The following is a 12521-nucleotide window of genomic DNA, read 5'->3' on the forward strand; positions in this document are numbered from 1 at the left end:
AGTATGTATAGCATCCATTGGTTTTTTTTTTAAATCATCCTTTAGAAGATTGAATTCGTTCTCATATGTCGTGAAGTCAATGCTGCAGTAGACTTCCTAGTAAAATCTATCGTCGTTACAAATGATCAATCATGCATATACATAGATCCTCCCCAGGAGATAATATCTCATCTTGCTCGTGATCTTCATGGTCCTGCTTTTATTCGCACTTAGTATTTCATTGTAATAGACTTCTTTTAATTAAAAAAAATCATCCATTGCTTTACAAATAAATTTATTTATTTAAACGTTATTCCTAAAGTATTTTAAAGGATAATTAATTCGTATTTTCCGATACTCATATTAAACATGTATTTTGAATAGATATTATCTTATATTTATCTCAAATTAATAAAAAAATATCTTTTGAAAAAAAAAATATATTCTCTAATATTAAAATGATCATATGATTTTATACATTCCAACGAAAGAACTAAATAGGTCGATAACGTATATTTTATCATATATATATTTTTAATTTAATCATACATATTATTTTGAGGAATAGAATTTTAGATAAATGCATAATACCTAAAGTATTAATTTTGATCCATTTTAGTGTTTAAATTTTCAATTTTTTTAAAACCATACCAACGTTTAATTTTCATTTCATTTTCGTATCTCACCGTTAAAAACTTAATGCGTTTAGTACCTAAACTATCAGATTTTATTCGTTTCATTACTTAAAATTTTAAACTTATTCAAAATTGAACGTTAAATTTTGAACAGAATACTAAAATCAAACAAAACTAAAGTTTTTAACAAGAGTACTAAAATGAAACAAAAATTAAATTTTAAGTATGATTTTGAAAAAACTAAAAGTTTAAGTACTAGAACGAACCAAAATTAATAGTTTAGGTACTTAACGCGTAATCACCCTAGAATTTATAGGGAAAAAGAGAAATCTAGACAGTGATTCAAGTATGTTTTAAAATGTCAACAATTCCAACATGCATAGAGAGACCCACAATATCTCTTTTCATAGCTCATTGTGCAGGAACAACAACTTTTAACAGAAATTAACATCCCAATTTATTTTTACGGAACTAAACATTTAGGCAAGTTTGCTACTAGAGTATCTGCAGTAACTTAAGGTTTTATGTTTATATGGAATTCGATTCACATTCGAACAACGTAACACCGTCTCTTCTGGCACGTCATGTCCAGTAGAAAGACCGATCACCTTCTCGAAACGGACACAGCTAAGTCCGAAGTTGTTACTCGTCCTTAGTATCTGCAGGATAAGCCTTTTCCTCCGTTTCGACAACCGGACTTTGTGATGGACTGTCTTCAGCTGGCTTAGCCTCACTTTCTGCAGCTCCTGAGGCTTCACCGTTGGCATCTCCTTCGGTTACTGGAACCGTCTTCTTGATGGTTCCAACCTTGACATACTTGCTCATGAACTTGTACTCCCAGTCCTGCAATGCGTCCAATTCGAATGGACCGAGACCCGAAATGTCCCCTGTTAGATCTTTCTCTTCGAAAGACATCTTTGCAAGAGCTCTGCTCGCGTCTTTACCAGCAAACAATGCGTAAGGTCCACCAGGACCATAAAACATTCTGCAAGAAAGATAAACATATCAGGTAACAGCCAAGAACGCGCGATTCTCGCATAGATATGACTAATCTAGCCTCTTGAAAATTCAACAATCATAAAGAGTTTCAGCACAAATTACAATAAAGATCACTTAAAATGTGATAAGTACTCCCAACACATTACGAAAGGTTCGAATACGACAAAATAGCAAACCAGTATGGACTACAGAATCACAAAAAAAGGCTCAATGCTCGAAATAAAGTACTACTGTTGTACATAATGCACATTACTATAAAACTATGTCAGTTGATTACCTTTTCTGAGATTATTAATTGAAGTTTAATAATCCATCCAACCAAATAGGAGAAAACAGGAGCATAAGTAGTTTGTGCCTTAGAAATAAACCAAAACACATCGGATAGGACTAAAGTCGGGTGAAATGAAAACAACATATTAAGCTCAACCAAGTTCAAGCTTACCTCAAACTCAAAGTCTTTTTTTCTCGATCCGTGTTAATTTCATGCATGCTGGTTACCATATTAGAGAAAGGGAAGACAAGCAAGACACAAGACAGAGGTGTTATCCTATATAACTACTGAAAAATAGTGCTCTAACTATTAATTGGAGAGAAACAAGGTTCACATACAAGACAATTCGGTCTCATCTCTTCGCTTAATTGAATCGAGTATATACTAGTATTCGAGAATCAAACAAACTTGTATCAGAAAAGATACAAAAGCATGCTAACACCTATGATCATAGAACCAGATTAAAGGGATGGCACCATATTATTCAATTTTCATTCTTCCTCAGTCAAAACATGTGATTCAGGGTCAAAGTCTTGGACTTTTAATTAGACAAGCAAAATCAAGTAACAGAAAATTACTTGCAATGAACTACTTTGATTAAATTTCATATATGATTTTATCATATTCATCTCACAATTTGTGAACTGATCACCCAATCTCAAGAAATCAAATGCAAACTTTCACTGTAATTACATGGAGCAACTCATATGTTGGCCAAAATCATATGCTATAAGATTATTAAAAAAAGACAATTCTAAAATCAATAAACTAAAAAGAAATCAGCAGAAAAGCAAAAGGCTGCAATCAAGAAAGCTTTCCAGTACAATCATGAGCTAAAAGCAAGTGAAAGGTAATGATATAAAGATAAAAAATTAAGTAATTTCTAGAAATAATGAAAAAACCCAAATTTCACAGAAAAATTTAAGAAGTTTTAAACCTGCTTTGAGAAACATCATAGATCTGGCTCTTGATAGCCATGAGGAGTGGTTTCTTAGGATCCGACCCATCATACTGCTTAAGTTCCTCCTCAGTAATCTCGCCGAGCTGAACCGGTGGCGGGAGCGGCTCCATCTGCTCCTCCTCGAAAGCCCTGGACCGTTGGTGGTGATGATCATCGGATGACCTGAATAGACCGGTTGCTACATAGTAAACGGCCCACAAAAGAGCAAGAACCGTGAAGAAAGTGGCCGGAGATAGACCCGTATAAGCAGTTATCACCTCCTTCAAAGTCTCCCATACCTGCAAAGCCATCGCTTTCGATTTCCTTTAGCGAGTTTCGTCTCGACTCAGTGAGTCTGGTCTGAGAACTACTGAGTAGAGATAGCTTTGTCGCTCTTACCTTCGGTGTTTTCTGTCTGTAGTTATTTAAACCCACGTTTCTCCCTCAGATGAACCAATTTGTAAATCAAATTTTGCAAGTCCCTAAACCGTAATTAATTAATAAAATGAGATGTAAATTGTAATTAAATAATATAAATAAATTATAAAATTTAGGATTTTATATACTAAATTAAAAATACCAGGATTAATTAATTGGTTAACTAATTAAATATGCTTCCAGATCATTCAACAAATACAATTGGCGAAAATACAGCAGAGATCCCTATATTTTTTAAAAAAATCAATATAGCTCTTATATTTTTTTTTCTTAATGTGACTATATCACTTAGAAAATAAAATAAATTTAATGTGATCTTTTAATCAAAGTTTTTCGTCATAATTGTTACCGAGTTGACGTGACAATTCACTGTACTGATGTGACGTTTAGAGTGTTGATATGATAATTCACGATGATTGATAACATAACAGATGACATAATAGATTGATTAAATTAGTAACTCATACATGACAAATAAATTGTCACGATTGTACTATGGACCGTAATATCAAGACCTTAAACTACCACGCTAACATCATAGCGGTCAAAGACGGAAAAATATTGATCAAAGAGTCACATTAAGTTTTTTTTGAGTTAGATAGTCACATTGAGACGAAAAATAACACGATGACCACATTAAATTTTTTTTCAAAGTGCAAGGACCTCTTATGTTTTTTACCAATTAATATAATTATGTTTGGTAAATCTAGAATATTGAATTCTCCGCCACCATTCTGGACTGAGGTCATGCCTGTCGAAATGGAATACTATAGCAGACTTGCAGTATTCAACATTTACAATTATTGATGGCTGGCCAATTATATATATCATGCCATGTCAGAATCCATTTTTTCATTAATTTCAATTTTATATATTAAATTCTTTAAAAAATAAATAATATATATTTAATATAAATACCTTTTTACCAAACCATTCCACTTCTTTCCATCATCTTCCTCTAGAAAATCAATCTAAAATCAAAGTCTGTTCATTTCAACACTTAAGATGGAACCCATGAAAGCAGTACTATTTTTAATGAAAACATAATCAGTGTACTACGAACAAGTGGTGCCGGAGCCGGAGCCGGAGTCGGGATCATTTCTTCCCGACGTCTCGACACTCGATAACATACCCATTTCCCCAAATCTTACCTCGATCTAGAATCGGGTCATTTCTTGGAGCAGAAGTAAATAATATTAGGTAAGAAACTGATGGAGATATCAAGAGTAAGTTGGCTGCCATTTGACCAAGTAAGCGTTACAAAAATTACAAAACTTCCTCAGATACAATGGTATTCTATTCACAAAATCGACGGACGGATCGAACAACCAAAGGCATTCGTACAAGTTACCTGTGAAGCATTTACCTGTTTAATAATTCCCTTGCAACGCCTCTAGCCTCTTTCAACAGCCGAAAGCTTTCTTCAAGGTCATCATCCGTTGTTGCAGACTTCAATTTCAAAAGCACGTCCCCGAAAGCACTAACGAATTCTTCCGGATCCTCTGTCCTTCCACTATGGAAGCCAGCAGTAGATGGTAATATGTTCTCTTGTCGCTGCCTTTCTCCTGATTTTTCTCCCACTCTGCTGCTTTCAATTGTTTCCAGTCTTGTAGCCATAAAGATTGCTTTATTAATGCATGATGAAGGCAGCTGCATCATATGATAAAGTATTAAAACAAGATATGAAGTTGTCGAGAATAGAATGTTCATTCGTATTCACAGATGGATGCCAGAACTGGCCTATCTTGGTAAAATAGCAGTGAGAATGTCGAATGTTGTCAAACTGATGTCTAGCAGAGTTCAAGTTTCAGCTTAGATTGTTCGGTTTTCTAGTTTACATTCAGAGAGAGGGATACCTGTGCAAGCTGTGCAACCTTGAAACCAAAACTCCGAGCAGAAACACCAGGGACGAGCTTATATAGGTAAGTTACATCATGATCAGATTTTGCTTCGGGAGTACTCTCGTCATTACATGAGGTCAGATAAGAGACGTGGTATGCCTCCACAGACCCAGGAAATTTAACTTTAATGTCGGCAATTTTAGGGTAATGGGTCACGAAGAGGACCATGCATTTTTTCTGATCCAGCAGATGATGCAATGTAGCATAAGCAATAGCTACACCATCATGTGTACTGGTTCCTCTTCCAAGCTCATCAATGATAACAAGCGACTTTGCAGTGCAATTCCGGAGTATCTGAGAAGCCTCACTTAGTTCCTCCAGAAAGGTACTTCTCCCTTGTTGGATACTGTCAGACGCACCTATGCGCGTGTAGATGGCATCTAACACGGGCAGAGTGGCTGATTCTGCTGGTACAAAGGACCCAACCTAGAAAGATCAGTAGGCATGTTTCAAAACAGCAAGCGTTATTTCAAGAAACACAACGAAATGGGAGAAACTCAACATCAGAGGGATCATTTACTTAAAAATGGAAGGTGACAGGAGAGAATTTGATAAATTCACCCATCTCATTGCATAATGTGAGACTATGAAAAAGAGCTTGTGAAGAGAACAAGATCAACACCCAGCTTAACATTATCACATGTACTATAATCATGCCTTTGGAAGAGTGAATCTTGAACTTGTAATAAATGAGAAATATATTTATATATCTTTCTTTTTGGGACAAGTGCACATGAACTAACTAAAGCAAATATGCATAAATGAACTTAGTGGTTAAAAAAAATGAGAGACGTTACATTGACGAGAAGCAAGGAGGGGAGGAGAGTGGGAAGAGAGAAGCAATATAGTAAGCTCATATTCTACCTGAGCCATCAAAGCAATTAGAGCAACCTGGCGAATGTAACAACTTTTCCCACCCATATTAGGACCCGTAACAATCTGACAATACTCTCCATCTGCACGCAATATTGTGTCATTCGGAACAAAACTGTCTTGTAAGATGGTCTCCACTACCTGATGGAACATACCACTCAGTAAAAAAACACCCCACAGCAATATATCTACTATAATTTATACAAAGAACTTAGTTTTAGGTTAAACATCATCAACATCAATCATGGTGGTTAATAAGGCAAAATAATGCCATGTCAGCATTGGATACATGTGGAATGTCATGTAGCATCCACATCAGCAAGTTAACAGTTCCGTTAAATTTTTCATCCAATTCTGTTTTATATGACAAAAAAATAAGCTAAAAGAGATTGAAAAAAGTAAAAGAGCCAAAATGACCCCTTTTTTCGAAAATTTTGAAGGTGAAAAAATCATTCTGCCTAAAAAAATCCTTCAAAACTTTCCAAATAGGTTCGGTTTTAAGTGAGTCGAGATGGATTTAATGTGTTTCAAACTTGAGCTTCAATAGTTCAACTTACAGGGTGGCGGCCAGCGTGGATTTGTATTTGAACAGGTTTCCTGTCCTCCACAAAAATAGGACGGACATAATTCTGTAGCAAACAATTGAAAATATAACAAATATCAACTTAGTCAGATCAAGAACAAAGCATTAAGGTTCACCAAGTAGGTACCTTATTTCTTGAAAGAACGGCAAGTGAGTGCAAACAGTCCAGAGCAGCAAGTGCTTGAACAGCAGCGTAAAAGTCCACATAATATTCTCCAATTTCCCTAAGAAAGCTGTCCCATGCAGCTCGACAGATAATGGTGAGCTCTTCATTTGCCAGACTTAACTGGTCTAGAGCAGTCAATACTTCAGGTGGATGATACCTTATTGTTTTTTTGGTACTGTTTACCCTAACCCAGTTTGAAGGTACCTTGGCATCTATAGGCAGCTGCATAGACATTGAAGTGGTTCAGAGCCACATAAACCAACTAGGGGTGCAAGAAAACAAAACTGCATGGAATATTATTATAGCTGTCTGGAGTACTTATTATGATATTCCTGTATATACAAATAAGCCGACCTCTACCAAATGTGTAGTTCCTGCCACACATGTAAATTCCAAATTGCGATTCCCAAATTGTTTTCTGTATGATCCAATCATATTATCCAGTTTGACCTTTGCCAACTGAAGTGCTCTCCGAGCGGTAGCAACCTGCACTAACCAATCAACCCAACAGGATTTGAAAAGGCAACAAAATCGATGATACAATAGGAATAAAAAGAGTAAAATTTTAAATTACGAGATCTTGACTTCATCCAAGATACAAACCTCAGGAAATTGGTCTTTAGATATGATGATTAAGTCTGTAAAATCCCCTTTATCAGCTGCTTCTTTGTTTAGGGTAGAAAGTAGTTTGACAGCAATGCCAAGTACCTTGGATGATGAAGCAGTCAAAATCAACCTTTTCAACAGAGTAGACTGCACAGTTGCAACTCCAACTTTTTTGCAGCCATGATCCTCATATTCTTCATCAATATGAAGCCGCTTAAGTTGCTTTCCAGCAGACAAAATAGCTTGAATAACTGCAATGAACTATACAATTGAATCCTTAGGAATTTAAACAATAGCACCCACCATTAAATCTAGGTTGTAGCAAGGAAGCATAGCATTGTTATCAATGGCTTAAATGCAGGAGAAAAAAAGAACATCAAGTTACTAGTTGCAAATTTAAATTTAAAATTCATCTCCATCATTAGTAAAAATCCTAAACATGCTGCCAATCAACAAACTTAAGAAATCATAGTGCCAAAACCCAACTGTAAAATTACACATTTACATATAAAGAAAACAAAAAGGGCTTCAGCCAAAAAGAAAGGAAGAGCCTTGTGAACCTGGTTACTTGAGTAATTGTTGCTTCCCTTAGCATACACAACAACAAAGATAAAGAGGATGACAATACCTCTGTTGGGGTGGCAGTTCGATGGAAGATTCTTGTTATTCCACGTTGAATGTCAGGTGATCTTCCTAAGAAAGTTAAAACTGAGGAAAGCAAACATGACAATTCTGTTTGCATAGTAGTCAAGTCAGAATCTTCCCCCTTGATCTCAACTATACTCTGAGAGTCTTTATAAGACCCCATGGACAGAGCGATTTCAGAAACAGCATCCAGTCGAGCAGATATCATGTTTCTATCACATAATGGGTGAGTAATCTGTTTAATGAAGCAAAAGTCTAAGGTGAAACTGAAATCATACATTAGGAAAAAATATGGAGAAACCACCAGAAATCAGACTATGTTTTATCTCAAATACCCAGTGTCTTAAAAGCCTCGATCCATAAGTAGTGAGAGTATGATTCATGATTCCAAGCAATGAGCCAGATTCAGAACCGTCTGAATTATTCCTCAAAATCTGGAGATAGCAAAAGCATGTGTTCAGAACAAGGTTTTGAAAGAGAAGCAGAAAATTCTGATAATTTCAAAGGAATCATTTTGGATCTCACAGTGATAGGTACACTAATTGAACCTCACAATGACCACAAATTGACACTACGACAACCATTAGCTGATCACAAACGCTTTATGCCATTTTGTGGTGGGAGAGTCAAAAGGAAACTTGAATACGAGTAACTAGGCAGTAAATGAACAGATAACATGGAAATCTCGGGAACAGATATATACACAAAATAATAAAACAATTACCTCTAATTGTTGAAGTGCATTTGCTGAAAGGTTCATCTCGATCCTGCTTGATAAGGAGCGGAATGAAGCTCCAAAGCACAAAATTCTTTCAAATCCAAATTGCTTGAGATGCTGAATAGTTAAGGCCAATGCTTGCAAAGCCAAATCTGGCATGTCCATGACACCCTTGAAACCAAAAGTCAAGAAAGTTGATTGATACATTAGAACAAGATCAATAAAAAACAATGGTTTAATGATAGAAAGAAATCAGCTTAGTATTATTACATGGGGAAAAGGTAGACAAGAAGTCATAGTTGCTATCTATGCTAACATATTTAATTTTTGCAAATTAAAATGTGTAAGATTGACAATACAAATTACCAAAGAGGTTACATAACAAAGAGCAAAACAAACCCCACAAGAAACCATACTTTAAATGCAATGGTTATCAGTGCGCAAAAGTTGCAATCAATACCACACCTGAATCAAAGAGTGAGAGTTTCCCTGTTCTGTAGCCTCTGCTAACTGATGCACATTATCTGCTAAATTATCTTCAACCATCTTCTCATAAACAGATATCAAATCCTCACGTGCACCACCATCCTTGAAACAATCACAAGTGACATGCTCCAGGCGAACATTCGAGGCAGGTCCAGCATATGCCAGTAGCAACTGATACATGTATCTTATTATCAGAAAACTTTTGGAAGAAAGGGCCTCTTAATAGTGAAATGGTTCATCTATAGAATTATTCTACAAGATACCCCCTTTTTGTTTTCATTGTTGAATGAGCTAGATGCACTGGCCAAAATTCTAGTTAATATTCAAATTTAGTGTTAAAAATGAAATGTCCCCGTAAACATGCAACTTCATAAACTATAACAATAATAAAGTAGATACCTTTTCTGTTTGTTTTGAAAGTGCTTGTCCAAGCAATAACTCGGCCGGAGCCAAGCTCAAAACCACAGCTTCAAGCTCACTCCTCATAACCCCGTCATCAAACTCACCGTACACGACATCCCCGGTTGAAATCTCTACTCCAACAATTCCAATCCTCACATGAGCCCCACCCAAATTCGAAACCGACCCAGATAAATCCAAACCTTTCTCTACAACACAAACTAAATAATTACTCTCTGCACCACACCCTTCCTCCTTCCCTCCCACATCCTCCGCCGCCTCCAGCGTCGCCTTAGTGTACAATGCCGACAACCCTCTGCCAAACGGGCCAACCCGGTTGGAACTGTGCGCCTTAATCGCAGCTGTTTCTGTCTGTTTCACCACCCCAACCTTGTACCCGGCAGTAACCAGCCTCCTCACATGAACATTCAATCGAAAAGTTGGCACACTTGCTGTTAAGAAGTTGCGATCAACATGGGCGTAAATTCCCAACACTTTCGCGGCTATCTCCGCATCTTTCCCGAAGAACCGAAACCTGTAACCAACTTTCACCATGAGGAGAACATCCGGGTACTTGTTTTTCAAATCCACAACTTGCTGTTCCAATGGAGTGTAGCTTTTGTGGTCGGATTCAGAAGGTTCGATGGAACGTTCCGGAAGAGGTGGTGAAGATGGTTCGAGGAGTTTCTGTAGGAACTTCTGGTGGAGGGAAGGATTAGACTGAGGAGGAACCGGGTTAAGCGTGTGGGGGGGAAAGCGTGGTTTTGGGTCTTTTAGGAGTGGAAGGGAGGTGGTCAGAGAGAAGCTTGCGTTTCGAAGGAGAAAAGGATACCGTTGTTTTTACGTTAGGGGATCGAATCCGCGGCGCCGGCGGAGGAGGAGGAGAGGACGACGATGGGTTTGACGGTGGAATTCTGGGCTTGGGAGCAAAGAAGCGAGAAATCACTTGTTGCTTTTGCTTGCCCATGTTTTGGCAATCAATCAACTGATCAACTAAAATGAGCAAAATTTCAGAGAGATGATGAATTTCGAATAGATGGAGCCATTGAAGTGGAGGGTTTTCTTCATTTGGCGCGCTTTACACTCTGCTTGATCAACAAATCTGCATAAAACAACGCCGATCGGCCGACCCGAGGCGCAAAATTGAAATCGTATTGGGCCTTTGATGAAGGTCATCAGAATCTGGCTTAGGTTAACGGATCTTTTCCATTAGGGAACAATTTGAGCCTAATGGGCTTCTGCCCTTTTAGTGCAATTAGGAAGTCAATCAAAATCTCAATATTATTACTAGTATTATGTATAAAATAATACTTTTTATTAAAAAATATTAAAATATTTTTAAATGTAAATATAGAGGATGTTACTGAAGTTTAAATGGTGTATCGTTTATACCTCTGAACTCTCAATGGTAATATTGAAACTGAAATTTGATTTTTACTTTAATTATATCATTAGATCGTTAACTTGACAACATAATGATAATATAAATAACGATTGTTGACATGGATATCACACTAAAACGATGTTATTATATTAAAGAAACTTGAGAAAAAATAGCGAACGTTCTCCGTGGGGCTTTAATCAGGATTGTTTTAATGTGACATCCACGACGACAGCTATGGTCTACATCACTACACCAATAATGATTTAGTGATATAATTAAAACGAAAAATAATATTTTACATTATAATTAAAACAGTTAAATATCTGGTGTATAAATAATACACACTTAAAATTTAATGGCGCCTGATATAATTTATCCTGAAAGATTAAATCTTAGAGAATCTATAAAATTTAGATTCATGTACATCCTTAATTACGACTATATATTTTTGGGTAAAGTACATGAATGGTCCCTGATTATAGGGTATTGTTTTATTAAGTCACGCAATTATTGAAAATTATAAAATGGTCATCCGACTATAGAGTGTTACTTTGTTGAGTCCCTCGATTATCAAAAGTTACAAAATGGTTACTCGACGAATGTTAAAAACATGTCATTTTTTGTTAAAAATTTGGCGGTATTTTGTGTTTAACCATTAACTTGCTGACTGTGATATAATAAAATATGATCCGAGAACCTCAAACGACTATCATATATGAGTCATTATGTTAACGTCCAACTTAGACAACCACCAAATTTTTAACGGAAAATGACGAGTTTGAAACATAATGAATAGGCGGATGACCATTTTGTAACTTTTGATAGTCGAGTGACTCAACAAAGCAACAATCTATAGTCGGAGGACAATATTACAACTTTTGATAGTCAAAAGACTTAATAAAGTAATATCATATAGTCGGGATAATTTGTGTACTTTACCCTATATTTTTATAGTTAAAAAAGTTTTTTCAGTCAATTTTAATCACCAATATGTCACGGTGACAAGGCTTGATTGTCAATTCATGGTACCGACATGTATATATACATACATACGTATAAATAATACGATGTGGACATAGGGTTTGTAATATACGGATCTGATACGGTCGTGGTAGCTACTCGATCTGCTGTCGTATTCCTCCCAATACTCGTATCATAGAACCTTCCATTCTGGTCGTCGCTGGTTTAGGTGAATCATATAATATATATTTAATTTAATACGTATATCTTTTTTAAACAATACTAATATATTCCCACATGTTTAACTATTCATCCATGCATCATGACATCTTTTAGAATATCATTTGTACAATTATTTTAGATTTTTGTTTTGTACAATTAACATTAGAATAAAGGGTAAAATATGACTTTAGTACTTAAACTATCAGTTTTGATCTGTTTTAGTACATAAACTTTCAATTTTTTCAAAATCATACTTAGCGTTTAGTTTTTTTTTTCATTTTAGTATCCTGCCGTTAAAAAACTCAACGTGTTTAGT

At 36.0% G+C, this 12521-nt stretch overlaps 2 protein-coding genes across 3 annotated transcripts; both read right to left on the bottom strand.

The window, feature by feature from the left end:
* Positions 1 to 1021: 1021 nt before the first annotated feature.
* LOC120186673 (membrane steroid-binding protein 1-like) lies at positions 1022 to 11699 on the bottom strand. 2 transcript variants are annotated; one of them, XM_039190552.1, is made up of 3 exons: positions 11684 to 11699; positions 2822 to 3191; positions 1022 to 1599 (listed from the first exon to the last, which is right to left on the bottom strand). In XM_039190552.1, the coding sequence occupies exons 2-3, from the start codon at positions 3133 to 3135 to the stop codon at positions 1257 to 1259; spliced, it is 657 nt and encodes a 218-aa protein (XP_039046483.1). In that variant the 5' UTR covers positions 3136 to 3191; positions 11684 to 11699; the 3' UTR covers positions 1022 to 1256. The 2 variants fall into 2 exon arrangements, with proteins under 2 accessions (XP_039046483.1, XP_039046482.1); XM_039190551.1 differs by lacking the exon at positions 11684 to 11699 and having other exon boundaries at positions 2822 to 3235.
* LOC120186672 (DNA mismatch repair protein MSH3-like) lies at positions 4302 to 10795 on the bottom strand. The gene is given in 13 exon segments (XM_039190550.1): positions 4302 to 4912; positions 5119 to 5589; positions 6028 to 6177; positions 6594 to 6665; positions 6747 to 7007; positions 7140 to 7271; positions 7389 to 7652; positions 8020 to 8271; positions 8372 to 8470; positions 8761 to 8925; positions 9220 to 9411; positions 9640 to 10389; positions 10391 to 10795. Coding segments are annotated over 13 exon segments (3312 nt in total). The 5' UTR covers positions 10607 to 10795; the 3' UTR covers positions 4302 to 4624.
* Positions 11700 to 12521: the final 822 nt, after the last annotated feature.

The sequence above is a fragment of the Hibiscus syriacus genome, unplaced genomic scaffold (genome assembly GCF_006381635.1).
Source record: "Hibiscus syriacus cultivar Baekdansim isolate YM2019G1 unplaced genomic scaffold, ASM638163v2 tig00113719_pilon, whole genome shotgun sequence".
NCBI classification, from domain to species: Eukaryota; Viridiplantae; Streptophyta; class Magnoliopsida; order Malvales; family Malvaceae; genus Hibiscus; species Hibiscus syriacus.

Coding starts and splice junctions, on each gene's coding strand:
- LOC120186673 (XM_039190552.1), bottom strand. CDS start 3,135: ATGGCTTTGCAGGTATGGGAGACTTTGAAGGAGGTGATAACTGCTTAT. Junction 1,600..2,821: donor TATGATGTTTCTCAAAGCAG/GTTTAAAACTTC, acceptor TCTTTCTTGCAG/AATGTTTTATGGTCCTGGTG.